Source organism: Dicentrarchus labrax, unplaced genomic scaffold (genome assembly GCF_905237075.1).
Source record: "Dicentrarchus labrax unplaced genomic scaffold, dlabrax2021, whole genome shotgun sequence".
NCBI lineage: Eukaryota > Metazoa > Chordata > Actinopteri > Moronidae > Dicentrarchus > Dicentrarchus labrax.
Window position 1 is genome coordinate 28,224,781 of NW_026136721.1, and position 26,574 is coordinate 28,251,354.

General features: G+C 38.4%; 1 protein-coding gene across 8 annotated transcripts in view; it reads right to left on the reverse strand.

Annotated features, from left to right (window-relative positions):
- Positions 1–26,574, reverse strand: part of lrba (LPS responsive beige-like anchor protein) — a 185,419-nt gene that overhangs the window by 151,722 nt on the left and 7,123 nt on the right. For all 8 annotated transcript variants that reach the window (XM_051384753.1, XM_051384755.1, XM_051384754.1 and 5 more), the window contains exons 2-7: positions 6,763–6,994; positions 5,187–5,287; positions 4,129–4,224; positions 2,121–2,242; positions 1,198–1,324; positions 333–452 (exon numbers count right to left, since the gene is read on the reverse strand). In XM_051384753.1, coding sequence (XP_051240713.1) covers positions 333–452; positions 1,198–1,324; positions 2,121–2,242; positions 4,129–4,224; positions 5,187–5,287; positions 6,763–6,994 — 798 coding nt within the window. The remainder of the gene's footprint in view (positions 1–332; positions 453–1,197; positions 1,325–2,120; positions 2,243–4,128; positions 4,225–5,186; positions 5,288–6,762; positions 6,995–26,574) is intronic.

The following is a 26,574-nucleotide window of genomic DNA, read 5'->3' on the forward strand; positions in this document are numbered from 1 at the left end:
GAAACTACAGGCAGCAGCCGTTAGCTTAGCTTAGCATAAAGACTGCTCATAAACAAATAGTCTTGCTCTGTTAAGTTAATTAACATGTCATGTCTTGTTTTTTTAAATCAGTACAAAAAGCCCAATATTTACCATACACACACAGTTGGTATCAATTTTATTTTCCAACTCTCAGCAAGAAAAGCAAATAAGCTTAATTTCGAAAATGACAATTTTTTTTTGTCCAATTATGCATGAAAATGTGTTCAAATATTCAGACATAAATCAGGAAGTTGTGGTGCCGCCTACTGAGTGACAAACAGCAAAAAAGGTTTCAGATTGCTGCTACTTACGTCGCTGGTGTTGACAAACCAGGCGATGTCTCCAAAGGAAGCCAGTTCTCCGTTCACATAGCAGCTAATTTCACTGTTTTTCCAGCGATTGTAGATGTGAACAAGAGTCACCATGTACCACTGCAACAACAAAACAAAGACACTCACAATGGAAATCAGTTATTGTACAGTACATCTGGTGTATCGATCACATACAACAACATATCAATAAGTCAGCGTTAGGTGAGAATCTTCTTGCTTACTCAATTAGCCTGATTCCACCATGTTTCAGGACTCTGTCCCCTGAAGCTACCGTCCCACCTACTTAGATTTCTAGTTTTCTCCGCAGTTTGACAACCAGTGAAATAGGTTATCCATGTTACCACAGTGAAATGGGTTATTATGGTTTCCTCCGGACATGAAAGAACAGGCATTAAAAATAGAGTGAAACATCAACTAAAATGAGTACTGAGTCCTCATGGGGTTTATTGAAGTAAGGTGGTGCCTTCATGCCCAGGGGAGGGACGAGGATGTTTCAAATTGTCCACAGGCAAAGTATCTTTATGACTGCAGTGGTCTTCAGCGTGTGCTGTGCCTGGTAGGGACAGAATTGGATAATCCTTCTCTCTCTTATCGCCCTCATTCCTCCTCCTTCTAGTTTTGCTTCTCCCCAGAGTCAGGTAAGATGTGACAGTTCTTTCTTACACAAAGGTCTAGACTTATTGTGTGAGCACGTGTGTGTTTGTGTGCATGCATGTGATTGATTATGTGTTTGCTGACATATGATTTCTGTGATCTAATTACAGAGATATTTCCAGCATTTTTATGTGCATGAATATTGAGTTTGCCTGGGTTACCAAACTTTTTTTTTTTGTTCCTTTCGTACCTTCTGTGGTTTGAAGTCGTACTTTACACAGTGCTGGAATCCTTTCCCCTTGGATTTTAATGAGGTCACTATCAAACAGCCGCCCACAAAGTGTGCAGAGTATCCCAGGCCTTTATTCGTGCGGAAACTGAAAACAAATGAAGGGAAAATACAAACACACAGCTTTAGTTTCTGAGGGAAGCTATACACTTTCATACAGACTATATTCAAGGGCAACTTGGGTTATACTGTCCAATATTTCTTCACTATAAAATGGTCTCAAAAGGATAAAGATAGCAAACAATCATTTCTCAACTTTACAGACTACTCCCATCATTCTCCATGTCCTGGTGAGATGGGGCCCCAGTATGTGATTTAGTGAATTAATCTCTTTTTAAAAAGGGCACGAGGCTGAGGAAGCGCTTTCTTTAAGATTCTCTCAAGTAGCTTGTTGGCCATCCTCCTTGGTTATCATTTTCACAGAAGCCCAAACAGATCCCAGTTGTAAATTAAATATTTGACAGAAATTAATTATTGGTTGAAAAGAAGATGATTATCAGAAGGCTTGATTTTCTCACTCCTTAGAGAGAAGGCATGAGGGGACAGGAAAGCTGGAGGGGGAAACAAGTGTTTTCCATCTGTGGGGCAGGAGGCTGCACTTCTGCAGCACATTCTTGGGATTCACATGCAACTAAGACACATCTTGCTTACACTGTGAGGACATGTACACATGCATATGTCCACACTTAAACATACAACCTAAATTTAATCCGCCTGTGTAACACCACCCTCCAAGTCTCCTCTCATTATAATGAACAAATGTTTAATACCTCCTTGAGCAATTTTGTAATTTCTGCATTCTATATATAGTATGAGTAAACAAAATTTAAATAACAAACAAAAGGGTTTAAGTTTACTGGTCAAAGAACGGCACTGTTACATACCAGTACAGGTAAGGCTTGTCTTTGTCTACATTGATGTTGTTGAGAGGATCCATGCGGAGCCATGTGTGGAATGTGAACCCATTCTGGTATGGCCATTTTGCTATAGGAGGCAAGGCTATAGCCTGTTAGGAAGAAAATAACAGAAGAAAACAGAATATGGCATTAAATGAGCATGAACGAAACGTACAATAGGTCAGTCTGAAAGTAGCCACAAAATGTGTTTGGGCAAAGAAATATCAAGCAAACATGCTCCCCACTGAAAAGTTAGAGACCCATTGGTCTAAATAACATTTCTGTTTGTGCACGTTTCCTCCCAGGCCTTCCTACATCATTAACAGGGCAGCACAGGAGGAGGATGGTGCATGTGCTCCTTTCAAACACACTGCTGACAAACACAGTCAAGTACTAACAGAGTTCAGAGCAACCAAATCAGACCTGAACACCCAAGGCGGACTCATTAAAGCAGCATCAACATAGCAATGGAGGGTTACAAACAGAAACTGCCAACCACACATACTATGTAAAGGGACTAACATGGACTAATGCATTCAGTGGGGCACAGATTTACACACAGAGAGAGACAACTTCATAGTTTGTAGTATTGTAAAGTTCATTCATCTTCATGCCACAATGTCCATTTGTCCTTTACTCCTACACACAGATAAATCCTGAAGACATTAAATAGATTGTGAAGTGCTGAGTTCAGAAGACTTAATCATAGTTTGTAATTAATGAATGATCAAAGAGTCAACGTTATCTATTAAAGGTATGCGAAAATCATCCTGAAATGAACATACTGAGATGCCGCACCATATCCTGTGGCAGGAAGAGGAAAAAAAAAAACAACGGTGCACCTTGTGGTACCACAATGTGGTAAATGATGCAGGCATGAGCAAAACAATGCATTTGTAAAGTTTCATTGTAGTCAGCACTAAAACTGGAGAAAGCCATAGTAGTATAAAACAGTAGTTGCAAAGTAACTCTAAGTTATTAGTTTGTTTATATAGCACCTTTCAAAACCTGGGATACAAACGGCTTCTCAAAAGGTATAAAAGGTTAACACATAGACATACATACATGCACACACTATGCCAGGAGAAACATGGCACAAGGAAATTAAAAACAGTTTGAAGGATCACAGATCAAAAATGGCGTACATGACTCCAGCACCAACCACTTAGAAAAGATATAGGTCTTCAGTTTCGACTATTAATATATCAACGTAATCTAAATATGCTCTTATCCTGTATGTGTACTTTATTGTGTTTCATCCGATGACACTGGTCATGTGCCATCGTCATGACCACAACCTAATAAAGGTTGTTTGGTGCTTAAATTACCACATTATGCATGCAGGCTGGGGTGAGTGCATTCAAGGTAAAAACCAGAACACTCCAAGCATGATTTGAATAGTCCAAAGTTGAATGGCAACCGCCACAACATCATACATTTTGCCAGACTTTACGTAGACTTTACAGTTTCATTAAAAGGCATGCTCTTAGACACAGCACCATTTCTAAATACTTCACAACATTTCAGCCAGGGCACAATAGCCTTTGAGGTTTGAGAAGGGTCTGAGTTGTAATGCCGAACTACAAAATTACAGAAAGGATGTGTAAAGCTTATCAATTAGAGAAAAATGGCATGAGTCAGTGAATGGCTGGCGCACACAGGAAATCATTTTAGAAAGCACTGAGTATGAAAGGATTCAGGAGAGATCATCACATAATATCAGATCTTTCTTTCTCCCTCTATTTATTTATTCATAAAATGAAGTAAAATAGGACTTATTGTAAATCTGAGGAGGCAGTCATGTTGGGGTTACACATTCTGGTGGCTCGCCATTTTTTCATTAGTATCTTGTGGGAAATGTTGCTGCTCATGTACTAAAACATCAGTCTAAGACCAACATCTTAATTAATGGCAGTCAGCTCAACATCTCTGTGTAAACCCACTAAGAGTTTTTGCATTCTGTGGTGCAGTGTTTGATATTGTGCAGTATACTCACAGCTGCATTTTTCCCTGGAAAGCTGAAGAAGGAGTCAGGGCCATTCCTGTGGGCCATGTACTTCAGGACTGACAAAAGCTTCACTGCATGATGAGGCTGAGAGAAAGAACAACACAACACGAAAGGCCCATTTTTTTTAGACAACTGACAGTGTTGATGTCCAAACAGGTATACGCATGCACACAAAAGCATAAGAACCCTTGTTTCACGCTCAGAGTTCATGTATGCAGCCAGAAATGACAAGTACAAGCCTTACCTTTCAGACTCATTAGACTGATATTCAGAAACATTTATTTACAATGAGAATTCACTCTCTTTATTTACTTTTACTTTTTTTATTTATTTACTCATTGCAGTAATATGTTGCTCTAACACACAGAATTCAGATATTGGCGGTGGATCAGTGTGAATGACTGTTATAATTAACAATTATAATTTTCAACAATGTAGTTTATCATGTTCAGTACTACAAGGGGTGATAGTTCAAAGTTGTGCACTCATCCCGTTTACCTCGTCTCCCCAGATATTTCACAAAAATGTAATGAAGAGAGGAGCGGGAGAGGAGTTGCTTAAGAAAGGGAGAGTGAGGTGAAATTTAGAAGCATAAAAACAACTTGCCCTATTTCCTTGACAACTTGATTAGTGTCAGTGATCAATGGGTTACTTTGCTTCTCTTCCTCGCTTCATCTATCTTCCCTTGTGTGCTACTGGTTCTACCTGGATGTAGTAACTCTACATGTATCATACATTTTAAGTTCACTGCGACTATTCCCTTATGGTCACATTCAGCCCAGGCTGATTTTAGAAAACTAATCCTCCACAGTGGCTCACACTGTTCTAATGTTGTAGTTTGCATGATCTCATGAACCACTTAATATCAATAATGTACAGCAGCTCTGGATCCAAGACCACTGTCATCTAATAGGCTGGTTTCATATGATTTATCATGTCTATGTGATGAGGGCATTGGCCTGTGCAACAGCAGCAGTTGAAGTGTTGCTAGCACATTCCTCATGCTGGTCCTAGACAACCAAGACCGTGGCATGACTCTGACTCACCCACTGGCCTTTCTCCCCCTGCAGCTTGCTGAAGAAAAGCTTCAGCTCTTTGACTGTGATGCTGTAGCTTGCGAGCACACCCAACATGTCCACCAGTAGGTCTGCAAGACGCACACAAAAACATACACACAAAGTAGAGAAAAGAGGTTAAACCAAAAAACTACATAGGTTACACATGGCACAGAAATACATGTAAAATATAATAATCTACTCTAAAAGTGAGGGAAAGCTCCAAGTGGCTGCAGTTTGCTAAAAAAAAAAAAAAAAAAAAAAAAAGTATCTATAATACTTAATCATTAACAAGAACCATCCATGAGGTTGTACATGATCTTAGCTAGTTTACTAAGAAAGTATAAAACTCAGTTATTATAATCTTTATTGGCATTTTGATAATCCGAATATTACAATGATGCCACAGCTACCAGAAGCTAAGCAGCTAAGATGAATTTGACAGAAAAGTAGGGTGAGCAAGACCCAAGTTAAAAAACGGCAGACTTAAAATAGAGAGGGCACTCTGGGAGTCCCAGCTACTGTGCCGCCTCTTTCATTAGTTATTACTGACTAATGATGAGGCATAGTGTGATATCTATGACTAGTGTGCACATAGACTACCCTTGGTTTAATCTACCAAATAAAAAGATGAGTGGCAGTTACATGTGGCATTACTTTCTCATAAGTAATAAAGCTCAGCTTTTCCGTTCTGTCCTACAAAATCACATATTTCAGAAAATGATGTGAAGAGGAAAAGACGTATTTTTCCAAAATATAGTAAGTACATGAAAAGGATGAAGTCACTGAGCTTAAAATATAATATTTGAGGCATTTTAATCTGCAAATGTGAATCAAACATTTTTTTCACCAGTTGTATGTAACTGCTTTTATGAATGACTTTATAAACAAGTTAGCACATACAGATTTGTAGAGTAGTGAATATTACTATAACCATAACTTTCAGCTGCCTAGTAACTGCTGGGCAATATCACCCTTGCTTGACTGCACAAACCCTCCAGGCCAGCACTGTTCTAGCCAGCAAAAGTTCACTGAGCCGAACATTGCAGGATTAATTCGTACTAATTTGCAGATGGGCAACAGACTAGACTCAGACTCAGGGGAGACTGTACAGGATGATTGTGTCTGCTTTTACTGCAATACATCACAGAGTGAGCAACAATGGAGGATTAAACCATGAGGTTATTGTATAAGAGAAGAGTTTAGAATAAGTTTCTTTATTCATATTGCTACTTTGATTGCTGAAGTTGTAGTTGCACCCCCTCAACACAGAGGTCAAAGCAAAGGCTCAGCAACAAAACACTCTCTTCTGGACGTGGTAAGGATTCAGAGTAATAACGTCAAGCACAGTTCAGCAGTACTTGCTATCATTAGGGCTTAAAGCTGGATAGCCTTTTTCATTGCTACACAAACTAGCTTCCTTTAACGTTTCAAAAACTAAATGAAATCAAATGGCTTCAGATGAGTTCGATTTTATTCCCGTAATGTTATAGAGAACGTTACGGCCTACGCCTCCAAATTTAAGAAATTAAAAGGGAGTTTTTCTACAAGGTTCTGTTCTTTGTACCTGCGATCATGCTGTCCGTGGTGGCTATGCGCTGGAGCACCTCCTGGATGAGCCCCACATCAGTGCACGCTTGCAGGTTGCGGACGCTCTTCTTGAGGATGGCGGTGAAGATGCTCCAGACCTCAGCCTGACAGGTGGGCTCACATTTGTCCAACAACTCCACCATGCACACGATGCTCTCCGGTTCCTGGATGATGAAGTTCATCTCCAGGTCAAACTGACCGCCAACCAGCTGGGCGAGAGATACAAAGGGAGAGGTGAGGGAGGGAGGGGGTGAGAGAGAAAGTGTTCAGTTTCAGTAAGTCATTAAGTAAATAAAACAAAGCAATAAAAACCTAAAACTGCAATGAATTTATCACTAGCAAAACATAACCAAAGAGTTACACAAAGACATGCATATGTGTTCTCATTATTATTTGTGTGCACACTCCTAGATGATAAATCATGCATCAGAGATGCTGCTAGCCAAGTGGATTAAAGGTCAGGAGAGAAACACAGGTCTCTGTCTTTGTATGTTTGTTTGTCTGACAGTACTTTCAACTGTTTACAGCTAGCCGTGAGACACTGATGAAACCAGAGCAAATAAAATATCAAACAAGCAGCCATGTCAGTGAAACTAACCGAGACATCCAGTCAGACACAAACACTGAGAAGTGAATTTAGGGGTCTTTTGTTCCTGTAGGAGGCCCTGGAATACTAACAGCATCTGACACAGCCTAGCATACACAGACCTGGGTTGAAATTAATTTTCACTTAAAAGAACAAATGAATACACAGTGATGGGAGTACAGCAATGTGAATCTCATCCAAACATCAGTTATCCCCCAATAATGGCAACCAGTGTGCAAAGATAACGGCACTGTTTTACACATCATACACATCTTTACCTCTTTTACAATCAGGAATGTGTTTCATTGTGTGGCGTGGGAACCGAATTAACAAAATTAATTTCTTTCACAACCAATTATACAAGCCTATGTTTTGAATTTTAAAAAAAAAGGACAAAATTGTACCAGTGGCAGCAAGAAAGAAAGGAAATGCGTCCATGTTAGTCAGGCTTAGCAGTGATCTACAGCTAAAGCTTGTTTAGGAGCTGGTGAGGTAAAATGCTTGTCTTATTGCACAGGAGTAATATTCTTTGTGTGTGGAAACAAATTGTATGAGCCCTAAATGTCACAATTTGTCACTTCTTAATAGTTGTGATGACATTTTTAGTATTGAACCCTGCCTAATAGAAAAAAGATAAGGAAAATAACAATGTTGATGTCAAATTAATATCGTGAGTAAGGCTGTCACGTTTAGAACCGAAGAGGTGTGAGTGCGCCACAAAAATGAACGTGATGTGATACTCGGCCATTAGAAAGGCTGGATGTGAAAACAATATGATTTGGTGCAGGGAATGAAAACTGTCCCATTAAAATGAGTGAGGTGGGATTAACTCTGTCTCTGTGTGCGTATGTAGGGTGTGTGTGTGTGTGTGTGTGTGTGTGTGTGTGTGTGTGTGTGTGTGTGTGTGTGTGTGTGTGTGTTTTTGAGTACAAGATAGGGACAGAGGGAAACTGGGGTAATGCTACTGTTACAACATCCTTAAAGACACTGGATAAAGTGGCGATAACACTGCCACACACATCAACAATTGTCCCTTTGACCTCCTCTCACACTGCATCTATTTATTTTTCATGTCAACATTAGAACAATGATGCTAACCATAACCTTTGTTATAAGTCACCTACAGCACAAGGCCCATTTCCTTTATCCCTCACCATTCATACCTTTGACCTTTAAGTTTGTATTAAATTAATTGACTTTTTAGTCTACAAATATAAAAAGAAATTCTGAACAATGCCCTGTGTTTTGTTTGCTTTCTATTTAATTCCAACCAACGGTCCAGAAGCCAAAGAGATCTAGACATCTATATTCTGATACAGATAAAAGCAGATTGAAGAAGCTGAAACCACAATTTCTCACTTTTGACTGCATAATTGTTTCAGCACCAACTATGTAACAGCAAATCATCTCCTAAAATGCATTTTTAAGTTCCAAGAGGTTTGTTTATATTTTCGTGTTTTAGTCAGCATATAAAACCCTTTACTTTGAAAACTGAAATTAATTAAAGGGTATCTGAGATTGCCACTGCCACCCCAGAACAATGGAGGTGAGTGGATTTTTAAATGCAGTGCTGTCATGTTCACAGCATTTAAAAACATACCAAAACAAAACAAAAAAAATCAATGTTTACAAAAATGAATGTTCCAGTTACTCTGGATAATCCACACAACAGATTCATTTAGTATCAAGGGGTTCCAAAGGAAACTTTCGGTTTAATTTTTTGGAATCAATGCTATGAGCAGCACAAACAAATTAATCTCACTTATATTAGGGTGGTCACCCAATACAGTTGTGGATATCTCAAGGACCCAGGACAAATTAAACCACAAGTATCTGCATGGATAAATCCCAATCGAGTGATAGATATATGCTTTTTCAGTACAAACGCAGCACACAGTATAAGGAAAAGTTTGACTTAGATGTCAAACACATATCAAGCTGTCTTTTAGGTAAAAATTAATGAAATAATTTCAGCCGAAATATCCACTAGCCATCTGTTAGTTAGGGCAACAAGCCAGTGTAGAAGTAAAACACTTATAGAAACACATGCACCAATTAATGCCCCACTGGCAACCTGTCTTTGTCTCTTAGCAAGTCACTGATAAATCACACAGCTCTCTACAGCAACACGTATTAACTTGGGGGGTAGATCCCTCCGATTGAAGCCAGGTCTGCCATTAATAGATGTTGGGTGCCATTTTGCCACAGTAACAGTTGATTTATGAGCCTGACACTGTGTGCGAGTCACCCATCCATCAGAGTCAGTTGACCGAGGGGACGGGGAACAAATATGAGGATGGAGACAGAGTGCCACACAACAGTGGCATACACATGGCACACAGGCAAGGATAATAGGGTTGATTTAGGACATGATTTGTTACTCCCTACAATCGGAAAGCTTTAAAACAAACTGAACAATTACCTTGACCCAGTTCTTTGTGGACAGCCTAATTTCAATTAATGCCAAAATGATGATATTTTATCCATACCCAATACTTATTTTTTGGTTCTTTTTTTAAATATAAAGTAAAGACACCAATAAATTGTTGGTTACAAATTCTCAAGTTTGAGGATTTGTCACATTTTCCTTTTTATTAATTCTAAACAGAATACCTTGGGGAATTTTAATTGTTGGTCAGACAAAATAAGAAATTGGATGAAATCTGTGTACTTGTGATGGGCATTGCTCATTATTTTATAAAAAGATTGATTTACAACATGACAAATAGATTGAGAATGAAACTAAGAATTTGTTAAAGCCCAAACATTACTGACTCAAACTTCTACAGAGTGAGGTAAAAACAACTTATATGCAATTTTGATGTTACGTGTGAAGGACTGAAAGTCTGCCAAGCAGACTGGAGAGGAGGAATTCACAAACACTAATAGAAATACGGCTGTAATCTGCTAGCGTGTATGTTATTTAATGACTAAAAGACAAAAGAAGACCTGTGAAGTCTGGCGTTATCTGGCATTACAGATTGTGTTGGCTCTTTCAACATCAGCTGGGATTTAAAAGGCTTCTGTGACAAGCATTATAGTCAGTAATTCACAAGATTGTTCTTAAAACTCTGCTTGGCTGATGTTTTTTTGATTTTTGTCTTTGATGTTCCAAATAGTATCGTCCATATATTCAAATACAGATCAACGGAAGCTACAGTAAAGGTGACTGTTATACCAAGTATATCTTAAAGACGCCAGATCCAGAGAGCCAAGGCCCCAATCTGTGATTGGGCCTGCTAGAGTTTCTTCAGTTGATGGTGTATTTTTGGACAGAAAAGAGTCTGTGGACATGAAAAATGCACTTTATCTCCAGCGGCACTCTGCTGCAAACCTGGAAACTATGTACTCCTTGCCACCTTTACCACAGATAAATCAGAATACAAGCATACCTCTGGTATGAAACCTCACAGCAGCTGGTTATCTCAATGTTGTTACTGGGCACAAAATATAGCAATAAACAATCAGTATCTCTTACATAATGAACAGATTGAATAACGCTGCCATTAATCAACTGAGATACTTTGAAGATTGATGTAAATTAAAAACTAAACACAATTTCCTATGGCTGAGTGAGAACATTTGATGTGTGTACTGGTGCATGGCAAAGAGGTTTACAATATTTCAATTTCTTAAATTGTTCAATTCAATCATTTACATTGCTCTATTTCAGGAACAGGTGTGAAAGGTTGCCAGCTACAGCCTCAGCAACAGCCAAGGAGAGCTTTGCGGATGAAGCCAGTGTCTTTATGGCAGCTAGACACCAGATCCCTGGCTGGGTAACCTAGCCTGGCTGTTCTCCCCTGAGGCCTGCCTGAATTAATCATGGCTGAGCAGCCAAGCAGCCACTGGGCCGTAACACAAAGCACAAACAGGCTTCTATGGTCTCCATGGAAAACAACATTGGAGGATGGCAATGCTAAATGGTACACCAGAACCAGAATTTGTATCTATTGCCTGAGCTACACTTGTATTTCAGGTTACATGATAATCAGGCCAATGATAGCAAAAGGATTCTTGGAAAGCTGAGATTTGAAATCGAATGTCAATCAATCAATGTCTGACTTGAGGTTAATCTTACTACCGCATGTAAACAACCAATTAGAACAGAAGGTGTCACCCATATTCATTGGTTGCATGATGGAAAGCTTTATAATAAACCTGTTGTCATGATCAGTACCATTCCATCCACATTTTTGTAGTTGTAGATTGCAACCATCTGAATAAAGCTTAGCCTTCAAAGCGTGTAGGAGAAACTATGGTTGCTGTGAAACTAGCAATAGGCCCTATTTAAAGCCAGTATTTAGTTTGTAGAAACATGGCGGCTTCTGCACATCAAAAAATTAAGAATAAAAAGAGTAACTGTAACCGCCACATCCATTCCGAGTCAATACAGATGGCCCTTGTTGCATGTCACCACCCTCTAGTTCACCCTTACTGCTGTACCACAAGGTACACATGGTTGGGAAGATGTATTAGACTTACTGGTGCTCAACTCTGTGATCTTATATATGTGTAATATGCACTGAGTCACATTTTATTTTACGAAAATCTGAGAAATTTGTTTAAAACCTGGAAAAAAACATTTAATGGAAACAAAGTATCTGCTTATATAAAGATTAACAGTGCCATGTAAATCATTTCCACTCATATTACAAACCATAGAGACCACACGTTTTGGCAGTGAGCATTAAATTGAAACTGAAATAGAACAAGTAAATGTTTACTAAAAGAGCGGAGCTATTTGAGGTCTGAAATAAAGAAAACCTTCTAAATCATTACAGCCAGCCAAGTGATGCTGAAGATGAGAGAAAGCAACAAATGATGGCCATTTCGTACCAAAGGGGAGGAAATTACCCAGCTAAAAGTAACAGGCAGATAGTGATGCTGCCAAGCCGTGGCTGCAGGGTGATGAGATCGTCTATCCATTGTGTACAGTGTGTGTGTGTGTGTGTGTGTGTGTGTGTGTGTGTGTGTGTGTGTGTGTGTGTGTGTGTGTGTGTGTGTGTGTGTGTGTTGATGTTCGTCCTTCAGTTCTCTCCCTAATGAAACTGCAATTAATTCTATGGGGGAAATCATTTGAATATAAAGTAATTTGCCTGCAGGAGACAACAGCAGACACGGACAATAGAGGAACCCCCGACAAATCTGTGTTCATGTCTGGCCTGTCTGTAGTTTGTCAAAAGGCTTATATTAGGCTTTGAATTGTTCTGAACAATCAGAATACATCCATCCATCCATCCATCCATCCATCCATCCATCCATCCATCCATCCATCCATCTCTTGATATCATCTGTTAGTTTGGGAGTGTTAGACATGAGGAAGATATGATTTAGTTAAAGTGTCAACAGAACGTTTTTTGGAGATACCTCAGTGTTTAAAAAAAAAATTTAAATGTCATTTTAAGGCTGAATTAAATTAGTCCTTTATGAGAGAAATGTAAATGCCAGCTTGTGTATTAGAACAACCCTAATTGACTATGGTTTTCAATCCATTTTAAAATAAATCAAGGCAACAAAATACTCAACAAATGGGCTGTCAGAGCTGACCATGCTTTCACCACACATCAATGGCCTACTTTTTTCAACAGCTCTTCTAACTGGATCGCTTTTAACGAGCCATCTTGTCAATCCAAACGCAGTTTGGCTTACTCTTCCACAAGAGCCCCCATCCGCACCACCCAAACTGAAACATCCATCACAGTGACCCAAAACATGATTCGTGATATGACAACATCGAATCCTACGCTCTTCATTGCTGATGTGAGACGTTGAAATGGCTCCAGCAGAGAGGGAGGTCAACCAAATAATCTGTCCTACTCAAATCCCTCTAGTGCCAGTGCTGATATGAGGGAATGAGCTTCTGATGGAGCAGATGAGAGGAAATAGTGAGGAAAAATTATTATTATAAATGAGCACACTTCAGATGAAGTGGTTCCAGTATTGAAAATACATCCATGCAAGATGACATCTAAATGTAATGGTAGTGATGATTGGTCAATTTAACAAATATATTATTTACTTTGAACATTTCTGTTTAGCAGTAATGCACAACAACAACTTAGAACAAATGAATTACAAAGATTACATTAGTTGAAGGCATTTTCACTGCGACACTGTTTTTAATTGAGCTGATGTTCATTTATGGTTCTGTCATGTGAAAACAGGTGATTGCTTGGATAAATTATACAAGAGGAATGTTTTTTACTAACCCTGGGCTCTGAAAAAATATAAATTGTTTTTTTCTTGAACTATGATAAGAAATAATCAGCTCAAGTGCACAGGAAAATGACAAGTAGCACACAATTGGCTGGTGGAATCTCCTCCTTCCGGTCAATTGTGTGTCAGCAGGAAATGGTCCACACAGTACAGATTAGCAGAGGGCAAATACTGAAAGCGAAATGTGGAGTGACGGTTGACTTGTGGAGAGAAACAAACAAGGGACAATTCCACTTCAGCTGATGACAGTGTTACTGCGTGCTGGTGGATTGGCAATCTTTCAGTTCTTCTAACAACAAGAAAAGGAAAATACTAGTGCAATAAAACAGACCTTTGACACTGTAAAGTGCAGTAAAATTGCAGGACCCCTTTATTATTTAATGCTGAAATATATTAGCATCTATCATGATAAATTGTGATCATATGACAAGGACATGTTTAGCATGCTAATGATTTTTCTGCCTTATTGCCCGGCCCTGCTCTCTAGTCTCTCTACACAGTCTGCAGCTGTCAAACCTCACTCAGACTCCCTCAATACTACATGTTATACACAACCAAGCCACAGAACTACAGAAGAATTAAGGATTACCAACAGTTTTACGGTCTTGTAATATGGATGGTTACTCTTCCGTTAAATATTCACAGAACATCCCGCCTGGTGGATGAGTCTGCCACTTTACATTTGTCAAAGCAGGAGTAGAAGGTAAAGTGGTGACAATTATGCATGCAGTGACCATGGAATACATTGGTTCAATGGTTTTTTGTTTTTTTTACCCGACTCACTCACTTCATATATAACAAGCCGTTATTCCAAATACTCTTCATGAATAATTTACAGTGTGGCACCAAATACTCTTTTTGTGTTGGGGGCTAACATTGAGATTAATTAACAAATGGTGATTATTCAGCTGTAATTGCTAAATTATTCTTGGGTTTTTACTCATTATTGTTGAAATAATTTTGAATTAGAAGATTGATTATCTGACACTGCTGAGTACATTTTCTCTCATCAGTACCACAATGCTGCCTTCCCTGACACACTAAGAGACAAACAATGACAGACAGAGAGGAGAGGTAAAGTAGGTGGAGAGAGATATTTTAATACCTGGATTTCTAAGAATATCTTCAGAAAGGCAACCTGCCAAGGCTTTTGTTTTAAACAACGGCTGGCAGTCGTTTTTACACTACATTAAATGTGATAATGCCTCAGCAGTAGTCTGATCAACACATCATTTCCTTTGTTGTTCCATTCATTTTCAAAACACAGGTTTGGTACGACATTCAGAAAGCAGCAGATAACAAACATGGATATAATGGTATGCATGCTGTTTTAGATTACATTAATTTGAATTATTGTATGCTATCACACATCATTTATCCTGCATTATGCCCTCTGCACAGTGTGATGGGAGAAACAAAGACCCAAAACAGGAAAAAGGGAAAGCAACTATATAATTAGGACCTACAGTATGTTTCATCCAAATGGAAGAGAGAGGATTTAGATTACATCAAAATGACACCATCCATCCTTCTATTAGCATGCTGCTCCATCCTTCTCTTTATCTTGTTGACAGTCAAATGTGTGATGATATTACAAGATGTCAGCATTCCTAGAAGCTCCCTACTTATTATGCTACCTTCCTCCACAATATCACTTACTGTTACTTTTTCTAACAGCCTAAACTGTACTAAAATCACTTCCACACAATTCCAACAAAGGAATTATCCCTGGAGGACGGGGAGGAATGTAATATAGAAACAGTATTCATCACACATGGTGGTCACAAGTTGGGTCATCCATCTCATCCATACATCCATCTCATCCATCCATCCATCCATCCATCCATACGGAAGACTTTTTGAACCAAAGCGAGCTTCATTTTTATCATTTTCAACATAAAGCCAATAAAGTACTAGCAAACATTAAATAAGGATGTGTAGTGTATAACAAACTTCTTTAAAAACCTGTACTGTCTATCTGGCAATCTAGCTTAGGGTGCAGGGTGGTTGCTCTTGTCAACAAGAGGAAAAGGCTTGTCAGGAAATGGTCCTCATTAGACATCAGAGTCCAGGACTTGCAATCTTTTACTTCTCCAGAACTACTTTGACCGACAAAAGTCGTCTGCTTCTGGAATGAGATGCTTAAAATAAAAATGATACTCAATTGTGATCCATTGACTGGCCCGGCTTTCTACTTCAGAAAATCTTTATGTGGTCTCTGTCTGGAATAAAATGTCAAGTATTAACAAAAATCATGCGGAAGAATATGTTTTCTCTGTTACTGTGAGGTGACTGTCAGATAGCAGACATGGAAAGGAGGTAATTTGATCATGAGGTAAACAAAGAATTTCACTGTTTGACACAGCAACGCCTACGATTTTAGTTTGCATAGTGGTAGTAAATAGGAAGGTTGGCTCGCTGGTGCAACATGTTAAAAATAGCAGCTGGATCAGAGAAGTGAAGAAGGAAAGAGACAAACGTTAGTGAGGAGTTCCAGCCTGCCCAGATGCACGGAGCAGTAAAATGAGAATTTCAACATGAAGGACCCATCCCTGATTAGTCACTTAAGGTAGAATCTGAATGTAAACAAACAGTTTTGTTCATTTAAATGGTAGGTTTACAATTTTTCAAGTCTGTCTGTCTGTCTGTCTGTCTGTCTATCCATTCTTCCATCCATCCATCCATCCATCTAAAACAAAAACTAATATGTTGCTTCAGCAGTCCAAGTTAAACAAATCTTCCAAAATTAAAGTCTTTTGAGTACAAAGTTCCCCCTGGAAGAATAGTAACAATTCCCATTTTTACTATTCTTTTGCTGCAACTCAACAGGGAAACATTAACTGGCATATATAAACCAAGCCAATATTAGCTGTTAGCCTAAAATAGCCAATCTGATTTGCTAAAAAAGAAGCAGCAGGGCTTCTCAGTGTTTGATAGGCTGCACCTGAACCACTAACATCATGAAAAATGAATACACTTTTATTAGGCTATATAAAACATTAACCTTTGGAGAAAGGTAACAGAGACATTATTTTACACAGCAAAAGAGTGCAACTATTGTTTAGGCCATCATCTATTAAATAAATGTAGCAGGAGATGAGATGTGTCAGGCTCTGGGCAGCTTAGCACCTCAGCCAAACAATTTCCTGAGGGAAACTCTGAATGGGGAACCAGGAAACTGTCTGCAGCATATCCGAACAAAGTTGTTATACTCCAAACCTCTTTCCTGTGGTTTGTACACAACTGTCAATAAAGCTTCCTCTGTGGATCAACGCCAGTCACATCGACAAAAGATACATTGATTATCTAGTTGAAGAATGTTTGACTGCAAGTATTCAGACCACAGCAGAGTATTCAGCAGGACTAAAATATGGCAATTTTGTTTGGTTTTTTATTTGGTCCTTTAACAAGCACCAAGACACACAGCCGCGTTTGCCATGACGTCTCAGCTATGTAGACAGTTGCCTCTGGGACACCAAAACTTTCTGTTGAACCTAGATGACTTGGGCATGATTCAATGAAACATCTGTGACGTAAGATGCCAAACTGATAACCCCGGTGATGTTCTAGAATGAACACACTCGACCTTTTAACATTTACTTTCAGTGGCTTGTGACCAGGTGCTGCCTGTCTGATGGTCCCGCAGTAGTATGATGGCATCACCTGATGTCGCGACAGGCACTGTTTATGGTTTACTGCATCATTCTTCTGACATCTAAGAAAAGGACTCCTGGGTGTACGTTTGATGGGGTTTACGGTAGGATGACTAATATTATATTTTCTATAATATTAGGATGCAATGTTGGTTTATCTATTATGAAATAATACTCACACCAATAACAAAATGAAATCCGCTACATCCTTGTGGCATCTTGTGATGGACATTTGTGCTGAGATTAGGTAAATGTATTATTTTAACATTCCTCTAGTATTATGTAAGTGTCAAGTGGGATGTGGGTCTAACGGAAGGCCGAACATTTCTTATAAAACAATGTCAGGCCAGATATCCTGGTTGCTCATTCTACCAAAATATTTCAGAGGTCTACGAGGTTGATAAATGAGGGTCATTAAAACACAGTTAAACGCAAATGGTCTTTAGAAGTTTCATCTGGGGAAGTTTGTGGTTTTAATCAGAGATAGCCTCAAAAAAACAGCTACTCCCTTCACAACGTGTTACTCATAGATCACCGTTAATGAGCTAAATCTCTGCTTACTCTCGACAATGCAAGGAGCTGTTGCTGAATTACTGTGTGTTACTCTTGAAATTAGAAGCATGCATTCAATTTGTAAACGATAAATATTGTACATTATTGCCACAAACAGTGCTAATCCAAAGGAGAGTACAAAACTAAACACTTCATGGTCATCTTTCACATTTACATTCCCAAGAACACCTTTACTATGACCGTCACTAGGAAAATTGTGGAAATGGTTACGCTATGGATGATGCCAATCACAGGAATTAGTCAGAGAGGGTAAAACTGATATTTTAATCTGTGTCATTCATTGTATGTGGCTCAACGTCTCAGTACTTGGCAAAATAATCATTTCAACAGTGAGAAAACAAATTTGGTCAAGAGCTCCAGAGAGAGCTGATAATTATCTTGCACTTTGCACAAATACTAAAGAACTATATGCTCACTTTTCTTTCTCTTCATTACTGGCAGTGAAAGAAATGCCTACTCTGTGGTTCTGGCTGATGATCAAATATGTGGGTGTGGATTGCATGCCCTTCAACTCACCCTTATACCCAAACAAGTTCATTAATTTAGGCTGTGCACACTCCTCCACCTTCCACAACCTTTCCTCATCCTCCTCCATCTTCTCCTGAAGCCTCGTACTTCAAGAAAATTCAAACAAACCAAGAGATAATCTTTATAAAGGAGGGTCATATAACAGCAAATATTGTATTAGAAGATTATTATTTAGAAGAATGCGGAACATCAAACCTTTAAGAATCATAACATACAGTTCTCCAGCTTAATTGTTCACTTCAAGACGCCAATCTGTTGATTAATTAAATTAAGTAATTTCTTGCTAATAAGAATGTATTTTTGTTCATTTAACGGGACAGTGCTTATTCATAAACATTAAAGTAAACATACCAGAGTCAGTAAAAGGTCTATTGTTCATCCACAGTCCCTAAACAAATGTTACATGATGTACCAAGCTAATAATTAAACCAGGGATCTCAAACTCCGACCCTCCATCCCCCTCCCTCTGGCCTGCAACATGATCATATAAATATCATATAATCCAGCTGCTTTTTCCAGTTTTTTCATATCAATTTAAACTTCCCCTTCATACATTATTAAAATAAAAACAATTATTTTTTTCCCTTCTTATCATTTTGTTTGGTGCAAAATAATGATTGATAATTGGCTGCAAAGAACAAAAACTATCTATAATGATGATGTAAAAATGTACAGAAAATGCTCTTTGCTTTTAAGTACAATGTCGGTAATGGAAATATTTTCGTAATATTGCGTTCTCTTGTCATACTTCAAATGTTGAAGTGGCCCTCCTAAGAGATTAAAATACCAGTGGGCCACAAGCCGATTTGAGTATGAGATACAATTAGACACATTAAACATATTAAGCTTTACAATTTTGGAGAAAAATACAAAATCTATTGAACTGGCCAGAAAAAAATGGGAGTTATGGGTCCAAGGCACAGATTCATAAAAAAGTTTTACTTATAGAAATAAATTAGACAAGATAGATAAAAAAAAAACATAGCTGGTTTGACCGAAAATGTCTGGTCAGAAATCCTCTTTAAAGCTGAACCTGGAAATGTTCAACAGTTATTACTGTGTTACTGTGTGGTGCAGTATTTATTTATGGGCTGCATCTCTTCTGTGTTGCCTGTATTCCCTACAGGTTGCATGCCAGACCTTGGCAACAGATGAGTTGCTGATGCAGAGAGCGTGAAAGCAGGTCAAGGGTAGAGGAACCATCTAGAGGTCGACAGTCAGGTTCGACCAAGGGCCAGTTTTTTCAGCACTGTTCTCTGTGAGCCAACATGACTTACAGGTGCAGTAAAGATACAGGCCTCAATGTTATGCATGTTCATTTGAGTACTATTTCATTTCTATGGTAATAAAATAGATCTATAGAGTAATAGAATAGATAAAAAGTGTCTACTGTTTGACTTCTTCTTGCCATATCTTCAGTGGAACTATTATATAGCAGCCTTGCCCTGACCTACAGTCCTGTAATATATCTAGACTTAAAGACATATTTGAGACAGGAATTGGATACAAGTTTGATCTACTAATTAAGTGTGCAGTGAAAGACAACAAATCAACTCCTCATAAAATGCATATCTCTAAAAACAATGCAAAACAAAAAGATGGATAATAATTATAGTGTCGCTGCCTCTTGTTTGTAACAAAGCTGCTGTTAAAAAAATAAAATCAATCTTGACATCCTTTGTTTTTGAGACAAATGTATCTTGGCTAAAAAGATACTCAAACAAATACTCAAAATGTAGCACACCAAGTTAAATTTCAGATTACATGGGGGTAAAATAAATTTGGTAGAGTGCTTTGGGTCACAGCCTTCTGTCTGTAGACACCTTATGTAAGCCATCAATCAATAAGGCTCTGTTCTATCTTTGCCTATAGACTGATGGAAGCTTACACAGTCACACGCCCAGTTTGGATGGTTGTGCCATGTGGCCTTAGATACACACATTGTATGTTTGCAAGTATAGCCTGCATACATACATGCATGCAATCAAAAGGGAGTCTCATCTCAACAGAACCCAGTGTCAACTAGGGCTGGCCCCTGATAGTCGAGTAAACTGATAGTGGACGAGACACTTAATTAGTCCGATATTCACAGAAAATCCAAAACAGTGCCAGGAGAGGAGCTGCCAGCTGTTACAGGACCAAAGCATCAGGGGATTGTTTGTAACACGGACCTTTTCTCTTGTAACACAGCACTGCTGCACGTGCTAACTGTACGAGCTGCTGCCACTAGCTTGCGCTACTATCAAAAAGATTTGTATTAAATTCAGATTTATAACCGCTTCTTCTGCTTCAGCATTTAACAGGCAACTATTAAAATAGAGATATATTTTAATGAATATCATAAACATTTGATGGCCAGTTGACTACTGGCTTGAATTAACAACTGCTAGTTTACTAGGAAAATCTTTTAGATTATTTAGTGTCAACAGACAGTTCTATCACACAAGCATAGCATAGTAATATGCTTGGACAAACTAAATTACCAAACAAGGGTTGGAGAAAAGCAGATGATCCCTTAAGAAGAGCAGAATCACGCAGTCATTCCCACGACTAATATAGTGAAATACGCCACAGGCCGGGCTGCAGCTAGGGCATTTTATATTTACAAGCAACGAGGCAAAACGACTCATAAATGGTCACTATTGTGTCTGTATTCAGCAAGAGTCCTGTTAGACAAAGGTTGACTTGTTTGCAGTAGAACATAGTTGGATACCATCACCAACTATCCATGAGATGGATGAAATATGGCAGAGTGTCTAGACTCTAGTCTAGAGCGTATGCCTCCATCTGCACTGTGCCTGAGACTGACTGCACATTATGGGCTAAACAAAGTAGTAACTACAAACAACAGCATGGAATCAGGGTTCAAAATGTACTTTTATCCAAATTCTACTTTCAACTGCCCCAGACTTAACAACCATTGCCCCATAATGAAGGTATGTTTTTCATTATATATAATGAATGTAATTAAAAATTCTATTTAATTTGTATCAGTAAGTCGCATCACTTCATTGATTCACTCTGGTCCACCATGGAAGCTTTCATTATTCATTTAGTCATTGGTTGAGTTACTGTTTCCTATCTTTCTTGTTTTTTTCCCCCTTTCTCCTTTTTCTTACTGATCAATAAAAGCATCACTACAAACTGCAGTGTAAATGCAAACCTGTTTCTGATAGTTATACGACGATGGAAAAAATAAAAATACAGACACTTTAAGCATTATTATAATTTAGCCAAATAATCACAAACTCAGTACAGGGAGACTGTATATTTGAAGTAAAATGTTTTTTTTAAATAATCTACAAGGGAGGGAGGATATCAAACAAACTATTTAAATATTTACAAGCTCAAGCCAACTATTTACATATAGGCTGTAGAAACACCCTAATCCCAGAGAGAAAGCATGAGAGAGAAGCTCAAAGAGGAGAGGGAGAGACCCCAGCGCTGTTAGCAGAGGAGCCATGGACCGCAATTACTCTAAACTGCATGCATGGGAATGAATTACAATAAAATACAATTTAATATATGTATCGCTATTTCCTCGCTATTCACTTTTTAGAAATAAAGTTTTTAAAGGTTCTGAAAAGTTGCTAGATCATAATCATTTCATTTTTCTACTCTCCCAGACACCATTTTTATTGTTAATTTTGAACACCGCATGGAATAATAGATAATAGATAATAAAATACTAGCAAAAGCCAATAAAGAACCCCATCCTTCCCAGGACATTGGGAGTTGCCAACTTAATACTGACTCAATGTGAGCTAGTTGTATGAATTCCCAGTGATGAGTTGTCTATATTTAAGAGTACTTTGCACTGCTAAAAGCTCACTAAAAACTGTGTTCTTGTGTCCAAAATAATCTTAGGGCATGTACAGTATTTACTCAACAGACACTCATAGCTCCTGTTAAAAACAAGCATTTAACAAGATGCAAGATTTGCTAAAAACGTAACAAAAACAAGTTCATTACAGTAAAGAGTACAGGGGTCTGGCATCAAGCCCTACACTGAAACAAAATATGTATTCATTTCTTTTGGGACTCACAAAAAAAAGAATTTGCCAGATTCTAAAACAGTGAGCCTTAAAAGGCCATTCAATGAACACAAGAGACCTTTAAACAAGGTAAACCTTAATTTTACAGGGGTGTTTAATCATTGGGTATATGTACACTACTAATTAATCTGCCTAAAACAAGAAAAAAGGTATAAGATATGTAGGCATTAAACCTGCTAGGAGCTTCTGTGATCTTGCTTAACAATTATATTGTATATTCTCTTGAGAAATCTCCCCCGCAGAGACTAAGGTGAGCCGAGACCTTAAGGCTCAGCATTTGATATTATGTTTTAATATTCACACCTTTTTCAGCATCCAACACTGAAACTTGGCTAGTAGGCAAGCATTATTAGCATATCATTACACCCCCTACTGTGAAGAGAAGAAAGCAGGGCCAGGAGGTTAATATTGCCTCCTGTTTAGCCAAAAGCTCTGCACTAATGTTCCAACATGTCAATTTAACCACCGTGCTAGCACATTAAGCTGCCAGTAGTGTTTGCATGGTGTGTGCATGTGTGTAACCCAGTATGTATTTTCATAGTTGATAACCCAAAGTGCATTCATATTGAGTTAATGCACATCAACTTCATTTAAAAGACTGAACTAATGTGAAGTTATGTGTGCTGTGGTGTGCAGTGAGAGACAATTGTAGGTAAGTGTGTGAATATCCAAACTCCAAAACTGAAAACCAAATACCTATTTTTTTTTTCCAGTTCAATGCTTACTACTTCTAGCTGTCTCTTGCTAGTTTCTCCAGTGTGACCTACCCTAGCTTTAAATCAGTTTGGGCTTGTATTGGTTGGGAGGAGACTCTAGGGGAAACATTGGATAAGATAAAGAAACAACTCTTCACAGGCTTGCTATAGATTTGACAGAAAGTTGTTGGAAAGTAAATTCGGACAGAGATGTCCCTGTTGCCGCAGCTAACTTGACTTGAATAAGCAGCTGGAAAATTCATGGGTGGGTGAAGGGAGGGATCACGCAAAAGCCCAGTGAGGTGTAGCTTGTGCATGTGTGTGTGTAATGTGTGCAAGTACTTAAAACTAAAGCGGCACTAGGCAAGATTATGTCAAAACAAAAAGTCAAAATGGGGCTGCGGCACAGGAGGGCATTCAGTTTGACACACGGCAGGTTTGCTCTTTTTCTAGGACATGGTCACGGGTGGGAAATTTTCTCTCTACACGGAAGGCAAAAAATAAAATAAAACATCAAAAGAGAGAAGCAAAGCTGGCTCCACCAAACATGGTTAAAACTGCTCCAAAAAACATTTTTTTCACCTGCTCCACTGACAGCCAGTAAGCACAAGCACAAAAAAATGTATTATTATTGTCACTGTACGAGAATCAGTTTTTTAAACTATTATTCTAACTGTACTCTGACCTTAACCTGGCACATGACACACTACTAAAAGGGATGGGTCATACATATAAAAAAACATCAACATTTTCCTTCTTAATTTTGGTGTTATCTAGGTTGTTATTATGGTTATTTAGTAGTTTTATAAAAAGGACCATTTCCTCATTACAAGTAGTTATACCAAACTACATGTGTGACTAGCACTAGAGGTTTTCTTATTTGAGTGAACTGATGGTACAATATTAGCCTACATACAACAAATTAAAGAGAGCAGGTTTTAATTGCCACTGTGGCCGATTCTGGGGCACAGTGTAATTAACAGACTCTTGGTCTCTGACAGTCACCAACAGCTCTTGTTGCTAGCTTACTCCAACATAACCAGTAGTGCTCTGTTAAAATGCCTTTGTGAGCCGGCACTGTTTATAGAAGAAACAATGAGAGGAGAGATGTAGGTCAAGAAGTAGACTACATTATGGCCCTGTTTCCTAAAAACCGCCTCACTGAAACAATCCCAAATGCAGAGAAATGATTTGTGACTGGTTAATCTTTCACTTAAAAGCTAATTTAACCATGTTTGAAAGCAAACTTGAAGTTGAATGCTTTGAATGAGTCTGCTGTTGGTTGAGAGACACTACTCTCCAGGGAAATATGGCTTGATTGTTTGTCCCTTCAGAATAATTGGTAGTCGGTCCAACAAATTTAAAATCAAACTTTCAAGTCAACAAAACAGATGTGATTTAGTCTATGGTGGCTTCTGTCTTCCAACAGTCCAACAAGACACTGGAAATCATAATGTCTGGTAGAAAATGTATTCTGTTTCCATGTTTACCAATGGTAAATACAAACCAATTAGTCTACAAATGAGCACACTAAATAATTAGTCTACCAATAAGTGCGCAAATTTCAAGAAAATAATTAGAATCGTGCTCATTGGGCTGAAACACTATAAACAATCAAGCCAAATGATTATTCTGTGCTGTATTAAAAGTCTGACAATCAGCACAGAATGACCCTAACCCTAAAACAAACGAGTTGTCCATATGTCTTTTTGCAATTAGGAGGAAAAGACAAAACAATCCTTTGAGCTAATTAAGCAGCAAATTGCCATATGGAACTGGTTTTCAGAACTATGAAAACAAACATACTGTGATATTTGCATTCCACAACAGTCAGATAAAATTTCTGTTGAATTAGAAAATAAGAAATACCATCCCAGACCTATTTTTCTATTTTCTAGCCCCAAGCCTCAAAATACTGTATCTTAAGCATTACCAAACAATATCTCAAAACGTGTATTTCCTAAGCCATTACAGTCTCTTAGTTGACGGACATCTCTTTCAAGCACGGTTGACTCCCGAGGCCATATGCCTGTTTGTCAGCAAGCAGCAGATGATGAGGCACGATGGGTACGTTATCTGATCGTCTTGGGGCTAAATAATGACAAACTATACAGGTAAACAGCACAAGAACATCCGAGTAATGGCCATTTAGAACCAGTTATAGCTAAACTGCATGCTGGCTGGTCAAACCTGTGTGTTCACCTTTAAGATGATCACTGTGTTGACACTGTAATAACCGTCAATAAGAGGTTATAGCCAAAATGGTGCAAAGGCCACAAAAATGTCCGCTTTTGTTTAGGGAAATAAAAAAAAAAGGTCGAGCATTGAAGGTAATGTTGAAAATAAAACAAATCACTCATTTAGGACTATAAACAGTGTCCAGTCGTGCTTATTTAGACAACACCCATCCAGGGCTCCAAACTGCTTTTGGCTACAGTGGAGAAAGAGGAAAAAGGTGTGACCGTGGAATTGGGCTGATGCGACAGATAACTGACAGAAGCAGATAGGGTTTCATTCATGTGTCAGATTAGAGGGCTCTTTGTTACTGCCAGAGAGGGCAAAGCATGCCTGGAGAGAGGACAAGGATCGCCCTCACTCCCCTACCACTTGTGTTAATGTGTGCAAGTAAAGGGATAGCTTGCACGTTTGTTGCATTCCTGGCTATACGTCATATGCCCATCGCCAGGGAATTAAAAGAAGCTGTTATCTTGACCCTCAGGGTCATACTCCAATGTTATTACAGTGATCATTAATTTGAAATGCCACATTATCTTCTCATAATGACATGGGGCATTTTTTTCATGGGAGCAGTAAGTAAGAATACATTTGCATTGTTACCCTGATTAAAAAAAACATGACACATACAACCTAAATACCAATAGATATAACTGGGAAAATTTGTTTTTAGGTCTTTAAAGTCTTCAAAAATGTCAAAAAAAAAAGACTAAAGTTGTTCTATTAAAACTAATTTGATGCCTTGTGGTTATCATGTTATATTGTTACATAGCTTATCTCACTATCTAACTGCCGCCTTCCAGTTCCTAGTTGTTAAAGACAAACATAGCCTGCATATCTGCTGATACCAAAAGCTGGTAAAATCAATTTCACAATTTTAAAACCTGATACATTATAAATTCCAGTAGTACAGGGTGCTTTGCAGTGGTGTGTAGAAAAAGGTATTAAGTAGACTATTTAAAGAAGCACAGGGAAGATGCAATTTAGAATAATTCATTTCACTTGTGACAGCCTACCTCAAAGTAAGATCCTCTGTGTCAACATCAGTACATGAAATGATAAAGGGGGCAACAGCGAACCATCAAACAGATACCACGCATGTTCAGCCAAAGAATGACACCTTTAAATAATAATACAGATTTTTCTCTTTGATACAAGGCAAGGGAAGCAAGCCGGGAATTCAGAAACAAAGCAAGATGTCTGCATTTTCCTGCAGTTGCCCCTTACATAGGAAACTAAATACCA